This window comes from Beauveria bassiana (assembly GCF_000280675.1).
Source record: "Beauveria bassiana ARSEF 2860 unplaced genomic scaffold BBA_S00004, whole genome shotgun sequence".
In the NCBI taxonomy this organism is placed as follows: domain Eukaryota; kingdom Fungi; phylum Ascomycota; class Sordariomycetes; order Hypocreales; family Cordycipitaceae; genus Beauveria; species Beauveria bassiana.
Genome location: NW_007930839.1, coordinates 1,240,821 through 1,260,728, shown reverse-complemented (window position 1 = coordinate 1,260,728; position 19,908 = coordinate 1,240,821). Strand labels below are relative to the sequence as shown.

Below are 19,908 nucleotides of genomic sequence, written 5' to 3'. Positions count from 1 at the left end.
AACGCAGGCGCCGCTACAGGGCGTCACAGGGCGCCAAAACACGGTTATATTAAGCGCCTATTCCTCTACATACAGGACTTTAAACCGCTATCGACATATATCAATTAATAGATAATTAACTAAGATCTACATGAATATACCTTTTATTAGGTAAAAAGACATATTCGTGGAGAGTCAAGCGTTTAAAAATGCCGTACTTCAGTCCCCTGTGGCGCCCTGTGGCAGCGTTATAACGAGTAATATACGAGGCAGCAGAGGGCACCAGAATACGGTATTTTTAAACGTCAATATCTTGATGAATACATATTTTTGTCGGTAGCAAAATAAATCAGAATAAATCTTAGTTATTCATCTACTATTTTATCTATACTCAAAGGCGAATTAGAGCATTTTGTGTAGAGGAATAAGCGCTTAAAGATACCGTGTTTTGGCGTGATGTGGTGCGAATTTCGAATTTCGAAACAGCAACTTTGCAAACAATGGTCCTAATGGTGCACTGTAGATATAGCCTGTCCCGACTAGCCTAGATGCTCATCCTTTGCCTCCATCGTAGCGTCAATCATGCCATTCACACCATCATTGTATTCCTTTTCAGTTATCAGGCCGTTTTCGTAGAGCACCAATAGTGCGTATTGGACCCATTGTTGGCAGTTGAACTCAGGGTTATCGTTATCCACCGAGACGGATTCCGAAAGAGCGACAAGCTCTGAATGAGTCAAGGGGCGCTTTGTTGTGCCGACTCTGACCTTTTTGGCAAACGAGCGTGAACCTTCAGGATCATAATTCCAGCGCTCCTGGAATCTAAACTCGCCCTCCAAGCCCGTAACGTGGGCGTAAAACGTGGTGCCATCGTCCTCTGGCTCATACCATAGGCCGGTATGCCGATATTTGCAGAAATCCACGGGAGTGCCTTGGAAAACTGCAACGTAGACATCGTATTTGCGTTTGGTAGACATTGAGGTCAGCGTTGGGTAACGATGGAAATGTAATTTAGGGCTTCGAACAAGATGGAGCTAGAAATTGTTGCCTTGTGCCAAGAGCTGTTGTTGCAGCCTGAGAGAATAAATACTCTTGTAGCAGCCCAAAGTTCACGCACTGGAGCCATGTGAACATAATGTTGGCGGCTAATCATGCCGCTTCGTTCGCTACTCTGTGCTCCGCTCACATTTCATAATGCAAAGAGCTGATCAGGCTGCAATGTGCGAAAGCGGAGAAAATGGCAATAATATCATACGTAGTGTCCATATAAGAGTCACATGGGAGACAGAGGGTCGAGAGACGGGGGGAGGCACGAGCTGATGGTGGTGTTGCCTCAAGTTGGAGTCTCGTGTCTTCTTGTTAGCCAGTGCTCACTACTTACCAGCTATGAAAGCACCAGAAACAACACCAGTCAGATATTTTTTGGTATCTTATTAGGTGCTTTATTTTCCTTGCCGCCCGTGAATTAATTGAGCAAGTATTATGGCGTATAGAGTCAACGTCACCAACAGTCCAGCTAAGCACTAAGCTAAGCATGCAACCTCTGCTCCATTCGGACATACCTCGAGCGAGCGAGCGGCTCGATATCAAGTTTATCCAATAATCGCATACCAAGAGCGCCAACCACACACACACTACATCCTCGTAGGCAGAGCTAACTCACGGCCACAAGTACAGGGTTGTGCCATGAAAGGATTGCCAGCGGTCTCTTGGCTCCTCCCTCAGCGACAGTAATAATATCGGCATCAGGCTGTCAGGCTGCTCGAGAGGCAGACTTTATTAGCTGTGACGTACAAACTATTTGTGGATATAATAGGCAGAATCAGCCCACAGCCGAGTAAGCGAACAAGTCATGCGGTGACCTTCTCCTGGGCCATCGGATATTGCTTCCGAAGCAAAAGGCCTTGTCCAACGATGGCGTCCAGGTTGCCAGACGCTCTCAAACTACGCGACCAAGACTCCACAACAGCGGTTCTACCAGATTGGCGGGCGCTAATGCTGCCAATCGCATTTTCTTCGCAAAAGATTGCATAGTTTTAATGGGGCGATTTTTATGTTTTCTTTTTTTTTTTTGCTCTTCTATTCAGACTGTATGGAGCGACCATCTACACGGCGGCTTACCCTCCGTCACCGAGCAGACATGGGCCGCTGTAGCCATTTCTTGCTTGGACTGCCGTCCATCATCATAAATTTCCTTCGGCCCGGTGAAAGTCTTCACGATAGAAGCGGCTTTGCGCTGCAGAATGTATAATGCGGATTTGTCAGACATGCCGTCGTAAAAAGAGCAGCTATGTTTTGACCGCGGCTATATTCGATTTGCTCACCGGCGTTTGGGTTGTTGGCGGACTCCGTATCTAGGCGTTGTGTCATGTTATCTCCGAGACATTGGTCGATTTGAGGGTTAGATGAATCATCGTATTCTCTCACTTACAGCCTTCAATTCTTGCCCGGAAAGCGGACTCGGGTCTAAAGAAGTTGTCCATCAGTGTTCGAGCCCGTCGAGATGAAACCAAGGGTGCTCAAGCAACTCCTCGGCTGTGGGTCGCTTTTTGGGATCATAGACGAAAATGGATGTCAAAAGGTCAAGTAGAAGAGCCGCCTCGTGGTCAGGAATCTTTGGCAGGGACGCGAGCACCAAAGGCCAATCGTCGTCATAGTAGCCGAGATAAACCCCGTCTACTTTGATGGCCGCTGGATTCCACACCATCTTTGACCAGCCAGAAGGGAAAGGCTCGTTCTTTTGCCTAGACGAAGAATGTTGCTTCATCACACGGGGAGAACCGGTTTCAATTACACGGCTGCTGGGCTCATCCCATATGTTGTACACGCTGTCTCGCAGGGAGTCTTGGCGGCCTGACCATTCGAGAAGCGGCTTCCCCTTGCGGGCATCGCTGGTAGGCATTCCCCGGTCATCCCACAAGATCTCCTGCCACTCGCGTGGCACATCTCCGCCTAGCGTATGGATAATGTAGCTCAAGACATCTGCGGGGCAGCCGACTTCAAAGGGGCTCGAGAAAGGGCCCTTTCCGTCGCGAAGTCGAAGTATGCAGCATCCGAGCGCCCAAACATCACTCGCGGGACTGGGCTCCAAGCCCGCTGCGACTTCGGGAGCGAGAAACTCGTATGGCGTGCCGAGCATCTTTTGGGGCGGCGACGAGGTGGGAAAGCACTGGTCAAAGTCTACCAGTTTGACATTTGGTCGGAAAAGATGAGGGGGAGCGGATAGGAAATCGATGATTCCAACAATGTATCGTGGCGCCTCGACACCAATCATTTCGCCAGACTGGGTCTTTAGGCCATCAGTCAGTGGCTGGCCGAAAAATTCGATAATGTCGCTTTCTTCGTAGCAGTCGAGGTCTACCATTCCAAGAAGAAGATTACCCGTTGTGAAATCTAGCTCTTCCATCAGCTAACCAGCCAAAAAGAAAAAAAAAAAAAGAAATCCGCATGTTGTAGGGGACAAAACTTACCTCCATGGCAGAGGCCTTGTGCGTGGAGGTCCGCGATGGCTCTCGTAGCCTGATGTGCAGCTCTCCGAGCAAAGCACGGTGTGAGTCGGTATTGAAAGTGAAACGACAGCTCAGACAATGAAGGGCCGAGAACCGGTAGAACGAGGCATAAATGGCGGCCGTTGTAACCGTCAAAGTAAAACCGTCGGTGATGAACTACCACACGCTCTGTTCCGCCAACGCGCAGCATTGTTTGGCCAGGAGAACTCTTGTCGTCGTCGTCGGTATATGTGGATGATTGCTTCGCATCGATAATCTTCAAAGCCACCCATTTCTTTTCAGTCTCATCTCGCGCCAGCCAAACGGTAGAGAAGCCGCCGGCACCGAGCTTGTGCACAACTCTGTAGCGCCCTTGATCAAACGTGTCGCCCAAGTGAACAGGATGGAATCCGCCGGGTGCATATCTCTCTACGTCTTCCGTCGCGCCAATACCCTGCGGTAGTTCAAATCGGACAATGTAGTCGTCATCGAGGGTCGAGTTGGACGACATTATTCCTTGTTTGGGGGTGAAAGAGGGATGGAGGGAGCGCAGCTTAATCTCGACTCTAGTGCAGCAGCAAAAGAGAGATTAACTGGTGAGGAGGGAGGGGGCTGTTGAAGCGTTTTTAGAGCAGAGCAATTGACCATGTAGGTAGTCAGTGAGTCAGTGTCGTACGACCCGCAACAAGCTGTGCGCATTCATGCCCGGCTAAGCGTTACACGATCCAATCTTTGCTTGTTTCCATGGTGGCGTATCGGCCGTCACATTCCCCCAACCTTATAATCTGTAGCATCTAGCGCTAATCATCATCAGGCCTCAACCCTCGACCCCTGACACTGATCGCCAGGTTTTGGCTCAATCTTATGACAATTTTGACATCTCTTAATAACATCTACACAAGTTTACGAGCTACAAGATAACGTCCTTCAATGATTTTCTTCATGAATGTCAAGTACCAACTAATAGCTAGCCGAAAATACTCATATTTCTGTGCACTCGCTGCATGTTGCCGTTCAAAGTCTGGTAACCTTCAACCTCTCAGGGACATTTTGCCAGCACTGATCCCATCTTGGAGTATGTGATGCCTTCCTCCGAAGGTGATTTCTTAAAGTGTTCGGGAGTCAAGCCTGCCTTTTTCTGAAACACGCAGATGATATCAGACCCCCCAAACTGAAAGTATGAAATCTCGTCGCCTTTCTTGACTTGATCTCCCACTTTGACTTCGAGCTTGACTGATGAAATCATGGCCATGCCAATGGGTAGCACCGCGACTTTGCCCAACACTGGGTTGTCAATGACGACGACGCCTCTGGTCTGCAGAAACTGGTAGCCGGGAGAATCCGGCATGTGCGGCCCTTCCACATGTCGCACCGGGTTACCGTCCACGTCCACCTCGAGATATGCCGTGCCTTGGATATTTCTTGCCTCGATAATCTTGCCAGAAACTGGTGCGTGCTGACGATGGTAGTTGTAGGTATTCAGATAGGCATGCATCCAAACACCGCCTTGGAAATCTTCGGCGTTAGCGCTGCCCTCTAGCAGCGATGAGATGGTCCATGAAAGGCCCTTTATGGTAACCGAGTCATTTCCTCCAACGGTGACGATACTCTGACGCTCTATAGAGTTATCATATGTGCAGTCGGCTGGATACACGACGACTTTGTCGTTGCCTTGCGAGTCGATGGGCCTTTTGCCTGGTTTCAGCTTCCGGGCGAAGAAATCATTAAAAGTTCTCCAGCCTCCCGGAGGAACGACGGCGTCGTCATAACTGTACCGTGGCGCGTTTTTAAAAGTCTCGAGCGATTTGGGGGTGATGGACTCGGGCGTATCCATGAATTGGCCGACGAGCTGCGAGTACACGACGATCCAGGATGAGAGGCACGTGAGATCTTTTCCTACCTGGTCAGGTCTAATCGGCGTTTGGAGTTCTCCCAGCTTCCCCTGGTCAAAGACAAAGTAAAAGATGCAAAAGATGTTGTAAATGTAGGTGCCGTCCTGCGTCTCGGTCGGGGTCCATTTGAGAAGGGTATTGGCAAACGACAAGAAGGAAGCTTCGTCGGTAATCTTTAGCTGCTGCGTAAGATGGGGAAACTTGCTGCAGGCCGTTTTGACCGCCTTGTCCAGTTCACCTGGGCAGACTGCCTTCAAATAACCCGTGAGCAGGGTAATGATGGGGCTGAATCTCTCTGTATTGGCAGAGGGAGGTGCAATGTTGGTGGTGAGATGAGACGACATTTTGAAAGGGCTTGGTTGGAAGTATCAGACTTGACGAAAGCGAAATATTTTCAGTGATAGATATCGGTACAGTGTTTTGAGCCATGTTTTCAATGTTACTGACATGAGATATATATACTTGTCGGACCCTTGTGTCTCACCTCGGTAGACTCACTGGGTTGTCATGACTTGCAAGTGAGTGCGGCAGCAGATCTGCGGGCACGTGTCATGCAGCAAACGACTTCAGCAACTGCCAAAGAGGTCGACCGAATGCAATAGCATCAAGACATGACAGCGCACAAATGCAATCGCTATTGTTTGTGGCTATTCCATACAAAAGTTCTCTGCATAACCTCCTCCAAAGGGACAATGTGCTGCATTTCTCCACTGCGTTTTTCTGCGTCAACGTCTCGGCAAAAGAGTGTTTATGCATGTCTTGGACTCTGCATAGTCTCGGCTCAGCCGGGGCAAGCCGTCAAACTCTTTGTCATGCATTAACTATCATATGCGCGCAGAAACAAGGTCGGCTTGCTTATCGGGCAAAAGGAATAGTCTGCCGAGACTGTTGTTCAACTTGGCATCGGCGGGGTATATCCTGACGGCAAGCCACCATGGTTCAAGAAGGGTAGAAGCTCTCAACCCTTCCTCCTCCTTTTTGTGCTCATCATTTCTCTGATAGCTTTTCCATCAAATCTGCGCATTTCTCGGCCTGCGACAATTGCCGGCTCCTGCAGTAAAAAAAAAGTTCAGCCAGCCATGATCTGAGACGACTTGACTATCTAGTGGCCGATCCAACCATAGACCAATCATATTCACGTACAGCTCGCAACAACTGTGGACATTCATGCCCACCAAGTTGCTTTATATCATTTCTTCAGTTACTCCAACCTTGTGGCTGTCCGGGCCAAAGGCATCTGCGCCGCGCTCCGCGTTATACATGAATACGTCGGGATCATAGCCTGGCTAGCCACACTTTTACTACCATGTATTAGCCGGCTTTCCTCTTTCGAGGCACTAATAAACCCTTGTAACACTCCACTTGCCCGTCTAGGCATCTCAACTAACATCTTTCAAACTAAAATACCCCGTCAACTAGCTTGTGGATCGGCCGTCGCCGTTGCAAGTGCGGTGGATCCGAACCCTGAACCCTGAAACCGATGTGGGAATCGGCACGTCAGCTAATAACTGTTGCGAAAGTTTGAGGTTACATTTCAGCCTGATTGATGGACAAGTGGCTGTTTTCGGGCATGCTATTGCTGGTGGCCTAGCAGCTTTCCGCTTGTCAATTCGATCCTTTTTCCTTGTTGCCTCTTTACTCCGCCATTTTTATCGGCAGACCAAGACGTTGTTGGGTGGAAAGATGGCAAATAGTTGAGGATGACGTTGCGAATATCCCGCCGTGCCAGCCAATCCCCCGACCTCGCTAAGCTCTGCTACCATCTCTGCTCTGATCAGCTGAGTGCCAGATACCTTTGCAGGAACTGTTTACCTACATTGCCCAGTAGCACTCGGCCTATCATGTGCTTTCATTACTAGCACCTCCCACTACCCCGCTTCAGCCTAAAATGAAACTATCCGTGACCAACATCGGCTAGGCGGGCAGGCGTGCCACACTGGCATGGTCACCGGCCGGCGCGCCACACTCCTCAATCGGCATACCCCGCAGCCGATCGGCGTCGGGCTCTTGCGAGTTGCTGCGATTCTATATAGAGACGCGCCGGAGAGTTAAGGCATATATGCATATTGCCCGTAGAGCCAGGAGATTGCTTTTCTTTATTTTACTTGGTCTTGATCGGCGTACAGATGGCACATGAGTGAGGAACGCTGTCCGTGCTGTAGATACCTTCTTCCCCAGACCTGCCAGTGCAACGTGCTTCAGTCTTGCCTCAGACGAGTGCCTACGTCCCTGTATTCGTAGTAGAACGCGTAATATCTTGGTTGAAAAGCTGAAACAGCGGCCAGAGAAGCCGTGCCACAGCCCCTACCCGACTACAAGGCAGCCTGGACACATGCGTCGGACTTGCTCCTACCTAAAATGACGGCCGCCTGTTATCCGAGGCTTGAACGCGCGGCAACGCATTGCCATCTGGCGGCCCAACTGTCACTATTATTGTCTCGAGGTCACCATTTCAACCTAATCTCGCATGCTCATCAACCCGCACGCTTGCAAATCTGTCGCAGCGTTCGAGGCGTTGACAAAGTCTTTGGCATTACTCGGCCACAGCAGAAAATTTCACATCAATCAACTATCTGAATTCTTTCTCTTGCCACTTTTGCTGCCATGAGACTCCTCAATACAAAATCGTACGAGCTGTACGAGCATCACGAGCACTCTAGCTACCAGGCACCGCTCCCTCCCTATGCTGTGCTGTCGCATACCTGGCTCGAGAGCGACTCCAAGGGTGTCAAGGAAGTCATATACCAGGATATGAAAAATTCCTTCTTGTCGCTCAAGCACGGAACGCTCAAGCCGGATGGCTGGTCAAAGCTAACGAGCTTCTGTGACCGCGCGAGAGAAGACGGCTGGGAGTGGGCGTGGATGGACACTTGCTGCATCGACAAGACGAGTACTGGCGATACGCAAGAGGCTATCAACGCCATGTTTCGATGGTACGGGGATGCTGCCGTCTGCTACGCCCACCTTGCAGATGTATGCCTGGGTGCATCTGCCGATCCCACCGGTTCCAGTCCCGAGTATGACCGAAACGACCTGGGAAGTCGTCTTGCGAGATCCAGATGGTTTACAAGAGGCTGGACGCTACAAGAACTTGTTGCTCCGCATCATCTGAGATTTGTTGATTGCGACTGGAAACACATTGGCACACGTGAGAACTGGGCACGGGAGATTGAATGGACCTGTGATATTGGGACTGGTCAGCTGGTAAACTTTGAGCCAGAGAATACACGTTCCAGCTCACTTGCAATGAGACTGTCTTGGGCATCCAGACGCGAAACAACTGTCGAAGAGGATGAGACGTATTGCTTACTAGGCATCTTTGGTATAAGTATGCCTTTGGTGTATGGCGAAGGAAGGACATTGGCATTTACCAGATTTCAACACGAGTTGATACGAAATTACGACGATGATTCGATATTTGCCTGGGCCGGAGGAACTTATATTTGTAATCCCCTCGGCAGTAAGTTGCTTACATGATTGAGACGGCGAGACAAGGTTCAAAATGGTATACTAAACTCTGACTGTATAGACGACCGCCACGGAACATATAGCCCGGTTCTAGCGCCATCCATTCGCTGCTTTCAACATGCTTCCAATTTTCAAAGTGCATCGAATTCCTTCTACATGACCAACAGAGGACTACGCATTACAGGTCAATTGGGGAAAATTGAACCCTTTCGTGGCGCTGAAAGAGCCGACTCGCCCAAGAATATATATTTCCTGCTTTTGAACTCGAGAGACGTTGATGATGAACCGCCGTACAAACACCGAATTGGCATAGCTCTGAGGCGGAACGGCGATGGTGACTACCAGAGAATCGTCAAGAACATCATCTACACTCCTATGGGAAACGAGGCTACTATTCACGAACGCCTCACGATAAGTAAATCCTTTACGTTGTCAGAGTTGGACACATTGCCTGATGGTTTCTTTTGGTTGGACCCATCCAAAACCTTTTTGCAACCACCCTGCAAAGAAACCATTACTATCCGAAACGGCCATGTGCAGGACACACAGTCTTGGGGTAATATCCGTTCTATACTTCGATTCGAGTACCCCGAGTCGTGTATCGAAATTCTCGGCATTTTTGAAGTATTGCTCGGGCACGAGCCTGCGCGCGAAAGGGACCGCTTGTGGCCTCTCCCACAACAAGCCTCTGCAGCTTCTTCTCTTCTTTCACAGTATGTAATCCGCCTCGGCATGCTGCATACGCACCATATAGAGCTTCAGGTTAAAGCTGTGCGACAAAAGTTTGTCGTCAGTGTCCGCTTAACGACACACGGTACCGCCATGGCATCCATCCGAAAGTGGGAAGATGTCTTGTCGGAGCATGCAGCAGCAGACCAGCCAAACATTGACCCAGCCTTGAGCGAACAGGTCATTCTTGGTGGCAACATCCGCATCCAGCTGCTCCCACGGAGATCACAGAGCCGAGGCAAACCTTTGAATTACACACTTGAGATGTCGATTATCATGGACAGTGTTGCCGAAGGCAGTTCTTGCATATCGCCTAACTTGATTCAGCGAACAAGCGTGGAGCGTGGAGATGGGACTCGCGGTGAAGAACTTCTTCTTCTACGTGGGACTTCAGGGGAGCCGGCCAGAGCCGTGCCTTTTGTTGCGGAGGATTAAAGAGATGTAGGCCAAGAAGCCGTGCCTGTGTTACGGACTGGCCCAAGGCTCCTGCCAACAGGTGTCATAAATGTTGATAATTTGTTAGGGAGAAGAGAGAGAGGAGCAAGTAAAGGAATAGGAGGGAGTTATGGGACATGGTCTATATATGCAACCCCGTTTAGTTCTCGGTAGGCATGGAAGACCTCAGGCGAAGAATCTAAAGTGTGGCGGATCAAAGAGAGCGAGAGCAACGGAATCACGCGGCAGGGCACGAGCTAAAGCAAAAGGCCTGATGAATGTGTGTATGAAGGAGAGAGAAAGAGAAGAATAGGCTATCTAGAAAGTGTGGCGGCTCATGAGGGTCCTGGCTGAGTCAGCGAGCCGAGGCGTGCCTGCCAACATAAGGTGTGATGAGCGTATTTTGTATTCCTGCCAGGTAACCTTTCTCTCTAGCAAGAATAGAACCTGTCCAATGAAATACATCATGTCTATTTTATCCCTTTATCTACGCCGCCATTCCTTGTCAGCACCAGCCTGGCACAGAAAAGGGGAGCGACTCACGTTTCGCAACCCGTTTTCTCATCACAATAAGCACCCGCCCATATGGGTGTCAATAGCCTCAGCGGCAGCGCGCGTCAGGACAAAATTATTCTGCACCCAGATTCGGTCGTTCTTTTCCTCTTCCGTCGTCGCCTGCCCGTCTTCTGCTACCCAAAAAGGCCGCTGTCCCGTTTGACCTGCTGCTGCTTCGGCGGTGACGGACGAGGCAGAGGCAGACCGCCGCAGCTTCCTGAGCCAGGCGTCACGGCGTTCCGACGGCGCTATTATCTGGTCCATCCAGCTCGTCGGCGAGCCGCTGGTGGCCCCCTTGCGGCGCGTCTGTACGACACCAATCATGGGCACGCGCCCGCTAAACTGGCACGCGTACGCCTTCATCGTGACATGCTCGGCGCGTAGCCAGCGCTGCGCCAGTCGGCCATCGCTGTACAGTACGTGGTCGAGCAGCGAGGCGCACAGCACAACGGCGAGCAGGCCAAAGGCATCCCAGCCTTTTTGCGTGGCGACGTACGTCATGCTGCCAAGCTGCAACACGGCGAGGGCATGCAGCAGCAGGGCTGTAGTCTCTGCCGCCGCTGCATTTGTGTCGTCGCCGCCGCCGCGCGAGGTGACTTTGCTAATCATGGACTTGTTGAGGAGCCAGTCCACGACCCCGCGAGAGCCGGTATAGAGGTACCACGTGTTTGCGTTTTCGTGAATCGCGACGAGCATGCAGGCGTCGTTTTGGTCGGGCTCGTTGCTCGTCAGGTAACCCTGGGGCCGCTCGACCTGGATGAGGAGACACGACACACGAAAGATTGTGCTGACGAGGAGTGCCGCGGCGGTGCCGTAAAGGCCCAGAAGAATGACAATGGCAGTTGTGCCTACAAGAGCAAGCAGAACGGCTGCTTCGACGACGGTCTCCCACATGGCGGCCTGGGGGCTCGCTCTAAAGGCGTGAGCTTGCCTCCTTTTCTCGTCAATAGTGCAGTCGATGATATAAAGCGTCTGCGGCCGGCGCACCCCGGGCCCTCTTGCACCATCCTCGACAGCGCTCTTCACCTCGCTGGCAATGACGGCTGCACCACGATTTTTGGATTGCTCTGCTGCCTGGATCTCTTGATCGATATACTTTGGGACCAGCTCTCCCAAGTCTGTCGGTATGGGTATGTCGACCGCTGTCCGCACGGCGTGTCGCGTGAGAATGTCGCTGGCCGCACCGTTGGCGCACGGAAAGACGCTTCCCCAGCCGGCGTCCCGGACCGTGCGGTGCAGCTCGCTCACGGACGACGCCCGGTCCAAGTAGTCGGTGGCGCCTTTGCGTAGTAGGCTGGCGATGTCGCCGAGCACGCCCAGCCGCGGGAATAGGCTTGCGGGGATCGTCCCGGCGAGCGCCATTCGGCCGACGAGCGCCATTCGGCCGACGAGCGGGTGCGAGGTGCCGGCCTGGGCCAGGTATATCGCAAGCGGAATGAGGGCCATCCGCTCAAAGAGCATGCCGAGAGGAGACGAGGCGATGCGGAGGGCCGGGGGGTCGAGGTGGTTCGTGCCGTAGCTGGCAGGCTTTTCAGAGCTCATGCTTTCGGAGAGGTAGACTAGCGAATGAAGAGGGAAGTTAGGGTTTGTTCAAACAAGACCGCCAGTGATGGAGAAATGGAACTATGAAATGTCAGATTAGGTGCGCATGGCAAGGCAAGTCTGACTATATATTGACAGCAATATCGCTGCCTAGCCGTACGATGCATGCTATCCAGCTATGCATATACATACACGTGCCATGCTCTCAGCCGCCTTTGCTCTAAATCAGTCCATCGCTGCCTAGCTGTACTACATATTCTGTCTATTTATATATATACATGCCACGTCCTTGGCCACATCCGCTCTATATCAGTACATCGCTGCCTAGCCGTACTATATATGCCATCTATCTATATATATACACATGCCACGCCCTTGGCCACATCTGCTCCGACTGAGTATGGTGCTGCCACCAGTACTACGTAATCCGCACAGTCAGCCCAGTGCTGTAGCTACCCGCCGGGGGGAACATTGCCGGTCTACTAGTGCGCCATCAGCAACCCTTGAATAGTTACACGAATAACTACGTCTAAGAGAGTACTAAAAGTATAAAAGAATTTAGATATTATACATTACCTGATGGACAAATTCACAAAAGAAAAATAAACATTTAATTTAACTTGGTGAGATAGATTTTTGATGAGTTCTAAAATAGTAGTATGACACTGGTGGTCGTAGATTGGCCATGTATTTCTTCCACCCCTTGCTGGTGTACGCGCCGTGTTTCGTCGTGCAAGAGAAAAACGATTTGGCTTCCTCTCCGGAAACTGGCACAGCTGCGTGCGTTGTATTTGCAATGTACCTACGGATTACTTTGAGCTGATTCACCTCTCTTGATCCATCTTCCGTCAGAGTACAATTGACAAGCAGAAACGCCCCGGCACTGGGACGCTGTTGTTCTGCAAATGCGTCAACGCTCATTGTCTGGTCTTGTGCTATCCCAAGCCATCTTACAAGGTAAAGTTTCTCTGTTATGACAGCATGCAAGCGTTACAGAATAACATTTTTGCGACATTCGTGCAGCAAACCGAAGATGGTCTATCCTTTCAAGGCACACTTGTTCTTTGGTGCTGAACGCCACTATTAGTACAAACTACTACTTATAGACTCATGGACAGGGTCTAAGCGACCGAGCGCTGCGCGGCCTGCGAACTGCGTGTCCAATGAAAGCAATGAGATTTTGGCCGGAGCCGAGGCGATATAAGACGGCCATGCGGCACTGAACATGGCACTGGGAGTTGACGGAACGAAATGTTGGTCGAAAAACGCTTTCAAAAATTCATGGTCTCTCGATTTTACAAGGGCGGCTTTCTTCCACCGCATCGGCCTTGGGCAGTCGCATCCCCACGCGAGACGACATTTCATGCAAATATGCCACAAAAAGGTCAGTGTTGCAACCATTTTACGTGACGGAAATCATTCTCAGTCTTTCGGAGCAGACATAATGACGTACACTCTACAGTCAGTGCACCCCGGAGTGTTTTGTCTGCGTTGGGCATGTCTAGGACTAGTGCAGTGTCAGGTTCAAATGCCGGTCATGAGGTGTCAGTGGCGGGCTGAAGAGAGCTCTGATGGATGGCTCGAAATTGAGAGTATATGCATGTTTCTTGACTTAGGATTATCACGGAACTGCCCCAGTGCCGTCTACTAGATCATCAGGGTGCGGAGGTCCTCATTGTGATGCGAGGTCACGACGAATAGATCTGCTGATTGACAGGTTTCAGTGGAGGAGACGCCCCTTGATCCCTCACCAACGCGATTGAGAAATTTCCCAGTCGTTACATTTAGCACGTAGTTGATGAAGCCATCGCCTTTGTGAGCAAATTCATCAGCGTATTGGCACCCAACACAACTTCTGGAGCATCTGCCGTTGAGCCGTCATGGGCGCAGACGGAATCACTGGTGGTAGCTGATTTCCATCCTAGCCCCCCAAGCAAGTCATACCGGCAAGCGGTGCAGCCCAATAAGACAGTGCCGTTGTATCCTGGATCAGATCTGTCTTTGGTGGCCCCGCTGCAAAACTCATGTGTCTGATTAGCCACATGCAGTAACATCTTATTGCCATTTGAAAGAAAACTCTGATTCTCAAAAAGCGGCTGGAAAAACATGTCTCGGCGGGAAATGTCTTGAAAGCCGGGCCAGATCCTGACGTGATGGAGGCAAAGGCTGAAAGCTGAAGCAAACACCCCGTGGGAACTGGATCGGTTTGCACCGCAGAAAGGAGATGATAACTTTGGCACTGTCAGTAAAGATATTGCCGCCTCATTGGACGTTTCTGCGCACCATAGAGCATTTCTTGGCGTTGCATTCCTCCTGCATCTCCATGATCGGCTCCACGGCTGGATGCGGACGACTGCTATGGCTGGATGCGGAACACTACCACGTCATGTACAGTCTCTCACGAATCAAATGTTTCACGAATAAAAAGCCTCCATAATTCCTTTTTCTTCTACAACAGCTGGACGTGTCTGTGAATAAGAGATTTGCAACAAACAGATTACAGAGTGACGAGTCATAGATTTGCAACATACAGAGTGACGAGTCGATTACTGATTGATCTTCTCGTTAATACATCTCCAAGCGTTAGACAATTCATATATATAATGTAGTAGTAACGTCACTCAGAACCTTCCAGTGCAATCAACCGGCTGTCGTCTCATCTGCTACTCACTTCCCTTGGGGATCAACCGACACCATGAGATTCACCGTTGTGGCTCTCGCCGTGTGCCCATTCTATGCAGTCGCAGCACCTCAAGCTACGGGAGATGCCGCTGCTGCCCCTAGACCCTCCGAGGTGACGGTTCAAGTACCAGGCGGCAGCATTATTGGAAAAGTCACCGGCGTTGAGAGCTTCAATGGCATCCCCTATGCAGAACCTCCGGTCAATGCCTCTCGTCTACGACCGCCGAAAAGATTCACCGGCGAGCTAGGTGTTTTCAACGCCACGCAGCCAGCGCCCGGCTGTCCTCAGATGCCGCCCAACACCACCGACGTTCTGCTGCCGCCGCTTCTGGGCCAGGCAGCGACGCCAGAAGTGTGGCCAGAAGACCAGATCAAAGGCCGGGAAGACTGTCTCACCGTCAACGTGCAACGACCCACAGGAACCAGCGCGAATGACAAACTGCCTGTGCTGTTTTACATCTTTGGAGGCGGCTTCATGTTTGGCGCCACCAATGCCAACGACGCTGAAAACTTTATCAAATTTGCCGGATGGCAGAACCAAAGGTTCATCTTTGTCGGCGTCAACTACCGCGTGGGAGGCTTTGGCTTCCTGGGCGGCGACGAGGTACTAAAAGACAACAGCACGAACCTTGGGCTTCGAGACCAGCGCATGGGTCTCGAGTGGGTGGCCGACAATATCGCCTACTTTGGCGGCGATCCAGATCGAGTGACCATCTGGGGCCAGTCTGCCGGTTCCATCTCCGTCTTTGACCAGATGGCGCTGTATGGGGGCAACGCAAACTACAGCGGGAAGCCGCTCTTCCGCGGCGCCATCATGAACTCGGGCAGTGTGATTCCCACGGAGCGCGTCAATTCGACGCGGGCGCAGGCCATCTTTGACGCCGTCGTCGACGCGGCCAACTGCACGTATTCGACCACGACCAGGCTAGACTGTCTGCGAAAAGCCCCGTTTGAGACGTTTTATCGTGCAGCAAACTCGGTTCCACGAATTCTCGACAACTCATCGCTTGCTCTCTCGTACTTGCCGCGACCGGATGGCGAGCTGCTGATCGACAGCCCGACGGTTCTTGTCAAAACAGGCAAATACTATGCGGTTCCCGCCATTCTGACCGACCAGGAGGACGAGGGGACACTTTTTGCGTTTGCGCAGAGGGAAGTCACCAGTACCGATAAGCTTATAGACTATCTCTTGGAGACATTCTTCAGCAGGGCAACGCGGGAGCAGGCTGCTGGTCTTGTGGCGACTTACCCTGAAGCATCGGCCGATGGTAGTCCGTTTCGGACACAGGACCGCAACGAGTGGTATCAAAATACATATGGGACCGGCAACGGGTTTAAAAGGATGGCGGCTATTCTGGGCGATTTCGTCTTTACCCTGGCCCGCCGCCTCGCGCTCGACGGCATGGCGGCATCGCATCCGGATGTGCCTCTCTGGTCATCCATTAGCTCCATCGCCCACGGCGTGGCGCCGTACTGGGGCACGCCGCACGGAGCGGACTTGAACATGCTGTTTAAAGGTATCGGGGTACCTGCGATTTCCACCAGAACATACTATCTGAATTTCTTGTACAATCGTGACCCCAACGTTGGCAACGCGTGGTACGCCGTCTGGCCAAAGTGGACGGCGGAGAGCAAGGATCTGGTGTGGACTACGCTGTCGGGAAATTGGGGGATCAAGGACGATTTCAGGGATGACAGTTATGCGTTCCTAAAGAACAATACGAAAGCGCTCTATTTTTGAACAAGTTTTTTGATTTACTTGTTTATATATAATTATCACGGCGCAAGGCAAAGTGGGTGGCAGACGTGGGTAAAGTCGTTGTAAACTTAATCTAATCGCTTGTCTTTATTAATATTTTATTGACTTCGTCGAGAAGATGGTGCATTAAAAAGGGAAAAGGTTAGGCCGGAAGTCGGGTTAAGCATGCTCCATCTCAGTTGCGACGGCCCGAAGATTATGTGCTCGCAGATTGTGACCAAAAACGGCAATAAAATAGTCAGATCGTTGGTATATAACTTGTTTCCTCCTCGAAGGATTGTAAACCAAAAACCTCAGGCCGCCATTTTGCTTTTTTTTGTCTTTTGAGTTGTCGATTAAAGGGCAACCAAGGCAGGTAGTCACGTAGACGATAGAGTCGAGGACAGTGGGCATGACCCTGTTCAAAACGCTTCATTTCGTCGGTTTTAATCAGCCCGGGGATCGATGGAGCATTTTCAACGATTCAACTTGTTCGATTCATTAAATGCTGTTCCGTCTTATCCTTTATTCTTATCGCAAGTCGGTCGGTATAGGCTAATTGCGGAGGACCTGAGAACCTCGTTTTAGCGCCCGTACTCGACTCCACCACCTTTGTCCGATCGCCGGCGACACAACAGTCAGAAATTCAAGTCATACATGCACCCTTATCTCTGCCAACCACAGCATCTCTATTAGCCCATAGAGCTCTATTTTCTCCGCCTCACACCCCGCGCTTCTTTTCTTGCACCTGTGCAGCTCGGCATTCATCAATTGGTGCTAACGCAGCTCGTCACCACCACCTCATCCTCCTCCTACTCCTCCTACTACTCCTCCTCCTTCCGCCTCCTCCTTCCGCCTCCTCCTTCCGCCTCACTCAAACGGCTAAGCAACTATGAGCGCCTCCTCCCCTGCTCTCCGCAGCGTCGCCGGCGGTGCCGCACGCCACCTACAGCAATGCTCCTACTCATCAACAGCGGCCGCGGCCGCCGCCGCGGCTGCTCCCAGGCATCTCATGTCCATTGCCGACCTCGCGCCGGCCGAGTTTGCGAACCTCGTCAGACTCGGCGCGGCGCGCAAGACGCAGGTCAAGTCGGGCGCGGTGCCGGCGACGCTCCGCGACGGGCTGGCGGGCCAGACGGTCGCCATGCTGTTTAGCAAGCGCAGCACCCGCACGCGCGTGTCGACAGAGGCGGCCGTCACGATGCTGGGCGGGCATCCCATGTTTCTGGGCAAGGATGACATTCAGCTAGGTGTAAGTTTGGCCCCTCTCTTGCCGCTTCAGAAGCGAGAAAGCTCGCTTGCTAACAGTGTGTGTGTTATTTATCTGGGCTAGGTGAATGAGTCGCTGTACGACACGTCAAAGGTCATTTCGTCCATGACCTCGTGCATGGTCGCTCGTGTCGGCCCGCATTCCGACGTCGCCGGACTGGCCAAGGACTCGAGCGTGCCCGTCATCAACGCCTTGTCAGATGACTTTCACCCCTTGCAAACGATTGCCGACTTCCTGACAATGCACGAGACGTTTGCCTCGTCGAGCGCCACGTCTGGCGGCAGTCTCGGCCTCGAGGGCCTCAAGGTTGCCTGGGTCGGCGACTCCAACAATGTGCTCTTTGACCTGGCCATTGGCTGCGTCAAGATGGGCGTCGACATTGCCGTCGCCTCGCCCAAGGGCTACAGCATCCCAGACACCATGCGGGCCCTCATCAACGCCGCCGCGCAGGGCGTCGCCTCGCCGGGCAAGCTGACGGAGACGACGGTGCCGGAGGAGGCCATCAGGGACGCCGACGTGCTGGTGACGGATACCTGGATCTCCATGGGCCAGGAGAGCGAAAAGCAGAAGCGCCTGGATGCATTTGCCGGCTACCAGATTACGAATGACTTGGCTAAGCGCGGTGGCGCCAAGGAGGGCTGGAAGTTTATGCACTGTCTGCCACGACACCCAGAAGAGGTTGCGGACGAGGTGTTTTACAGCCCGAGGTCTTTGGTCTTCCCCGAAGCCGAGAATCGACTGTGGGCTGCCATCGGTAAGTGCTCAATTACATTCACATAGATGATCTTTATCGTATTAACCATCCGTTTTAGCCGCGCTAGAAGGCTTTGTTGTCAACAAGGGCAAGTTTTAGTGTGATTCATGTAATTTAGGTTCATAGCGGAGTAGGAAAAAAAAAAATTCAACATGTCAGAATTTGCATTTTAAACAAGATCTAAATAGAGACCAAGTAGTGGTAATAAAAAAACCATCAAATCCAACCGATTACGCCATGATCCACTTGGCTGTGCATGCCACTTTATGCATCTCCCGTAGTATCTTATTTAACCAGGGGGGAGCTGGCTGGCGTCGACAATCTCATCAGCATCGAGGGTGAGTTGCTCCTCGTTGGGGCCCTTGAGAGGGGATCGGGGTAGGGCCATGAGACCGGTGCGAGCAGACTCGAGAATGCCGAAAGGAGCGACGAGCTTGAGGAAGGAGTCGATTCTGGAGGGCTTGGCAGAGCTAAAAACAAATGTGAGCGAGAAAATTCTCGATTGATTGAAACTACGTCATAACTTACACCTCAACAATGCAGCTCACGGTGCTAATATCGAGCACCTTGCCGCCAAACTGGTGCGTAAAGTAGGTGATAGTTTTGAGATGCTCGTGCTTGTGGCGGAGCGCCTCGGAGGCGGCCAGCTTGCTGGGGTGAAAGTCGCGGGCGGCGCTCTCCTCGAGGGTCTGCTGGTTCTCATGGTTGAGCTCCGGGTCGGCGGCGGCGGCCTGGACGTCGCCGGTGGTGATTTCGCGGTGGTGGGCGAGCAGCTCCTCAAAGTACTCGGGGCCGAGGATGTTAATCTTGGCGAGAAGCAGCTCGCGCTGGACGAGGGCGGCGCTGGAGTAGTCGAGGACGGCCCAGACGGGCACGAGGTCCTCGAGCTGGCGGCGGGCCTGCTCGACGACGCCGTCCTGGCCAGTGAGGACAATGGTCATGCGGGAGAGGTCCTCGACCTCGGTGTTGCAGACGACGAGCGAGTCAATGTTGAAGCCGCGGGCGGCAAGGATGCCAGACAGACGAGAGAGCACGCCGGGCTCGTTCTGGACGAGACAGTTGAGGATGTGGCGCTTGGGAGGCGCCATGCTAGGTGTGGGCGTTTCGTAGAGGATGTTGGAGACGGCGGCCTGGGCGGACCACGAGGGCGGCGTCTCGGTCAGAGGCAGAGGCGCTGAGCGTCGCCGCAGCGCCTTGTAGGCAATGGCAGAGGTCGAGCTGCTCGAGGAGTTGAAGCGGACGGCGCGGGCAGCTGGGAGGGCGATGGTGGTGCGCGCCGAGGCGGCCCATCGGAGCGGCGCTCCAAAGGATCGCATGGCAGCCATTGGTCCTTTCTTTTGCTTCCCTGGCAGTCGGGAGGATGGGAGAAGAGAAGG

General features: G+C 52.2%; 8 protein-coding genes across 8 annotated transcripts; 3 read left to right on the top strand and 5 right to left on the bottom strand.

The window, feature by feature from the left end:
* Positions 1-518: 518 nt before the first annotated feature.
* BBA_02187 (uncharacterized protein) lies at positions 519-956 on the bottom strand (the record flags this gene model as incomplete). Its single annotated transcript, XM_008597284.1, has 1 exon — positions 519-956. The coding sequence occupies one exon, from the start codon at positions 954-956 to the stop codon at positions 519-521; it is 438 nt and encodes a 145-aa protein (XP_008595506.1).
* A 1,505-nt stretch (positions 957-2,461) lies between these two features.
* Positions 2,462-3,978, bottom strand: BBA_02186 (protein kinase domain-containing protein; the record flags this gene model as incomplete). The annotated part of the gene is made up of 2 exons (XM_008597283.1): positions 2,462-3,372; positions 3,450-3,978. The coding sequence occupies 2 exons, from the start codon at positions 3,976-3,978 to the stop codon at positions 2,462-2,464; spliced, it is 1,440 nt and encodes a 479-aa protein (XP_008595505.1).
* A 528-nt stretch (positions 3,979-4,506) lies between these two features.
* BBA_02185 (phosphatidylserine decarboxylase-like protein) lies at positions 4,507-5,703 on the bottom strand (the record flags this gene model as incomplete). The annotated part of the gene is made up of 1 exon (XM_008597282.1): positions 4,507-5,703. One exon carries the CDS (start codon positions 5,701-5,703, stop codon positions 4,507-4,509), a length of 1,197 nt encoding a protein of 398 aa, XP_008595504.1.
* Positions 5,704-7,963: 2,260 nt separating this feature from the next.
* On the top strand, positions 7,964-9,991 carry BBA_02184 (HET domain protein; the record flags this gene model as incomplete). The annotated part of the gene is made up of 2 exons (XM_008597281.1): positions 7,964-8,819; positions 8,889-9,991. The coding sequence occupies 2 exons, from the start codon at positions 7,964-7,966 to the stop codon at positions 9,989-9,991; spliced, it is 1,959 nt and encodes a 652-aa protein (XP_008595503.1).
* A 564-nt stretch (positions 9,992-10,555) lies between these two features.
* BBA_02183 (uncharacterized protein) lies at positions 10,556-12,088 on the bottom strand (the record flags this gene model as incomplete). The annotated part of the gene is made up of 1 exon (XM_008597280.1): positions 10,556-12,088. One exon carries the CDS (start codon positions 12,086-12,088, stop codon positions 10,556-10,558), a length of 1,533 nt encoding a protein of 510 aa, XP_008595502.1.
* A 2,695-nt stretch (positions 12,089-14,783) lies between these two features.
* Positions 14,784-16,511, top strand: BBA_02182 (cholinesterase-like protein; the record flags this gene model as incomplete). The annotated part of the gene is made up of 1 exon (XM_008597279.1): positions 14,784-16,511. The coding sequence occupies one exon, from the start codon at positions 14,784-14,786 to the stop codon at positions 16,509-16,511; it is 1,728 nt and encodes a 575-aa protein (XP_008595501.1).
* An 889-nt stretch (positions 16,512-17,400) lies between these two features.
* On the top strand, positions 17,401-18,631 carry BBA_02181 (ornithine carbamoyltransferase; the record flags this gene model as incomplete). The annotated part of the gene is made up of 3 exons (XM_008597278.1): positions 17,401-17,760; positions 17,842-18,532; positions 18,591-18,631. 3 exons carry the CDS (start codon positions 17,401-17,403, stop codon positions 18,629-18,631), a joined length of 1,092 nt encoding a protein of 363 aa, XP_008595500.1.
* A 190-nt stretch (positions 18,632-18,821) lies between these two features.
* On the bottom strand, positions 18,822-19,857 carry BBA_02180 (acetolactate synthase; the record flags this gene model as incomplete). The annotated part of the gene is made up of 2 exons (XM_008597277.1): positions 18,822-19,002; positions 19,061-19,857. The coding sequence occupies 2 exons, from the start codon at positions 19,855-19,857 to the stop codon at positions 18,822-18,824; spliced, it is 978 nt and encodes a 325-aa protein (XP_008595499.1).
* Positions 19,858-19,908: the final 51 nt, after the last annotated feature.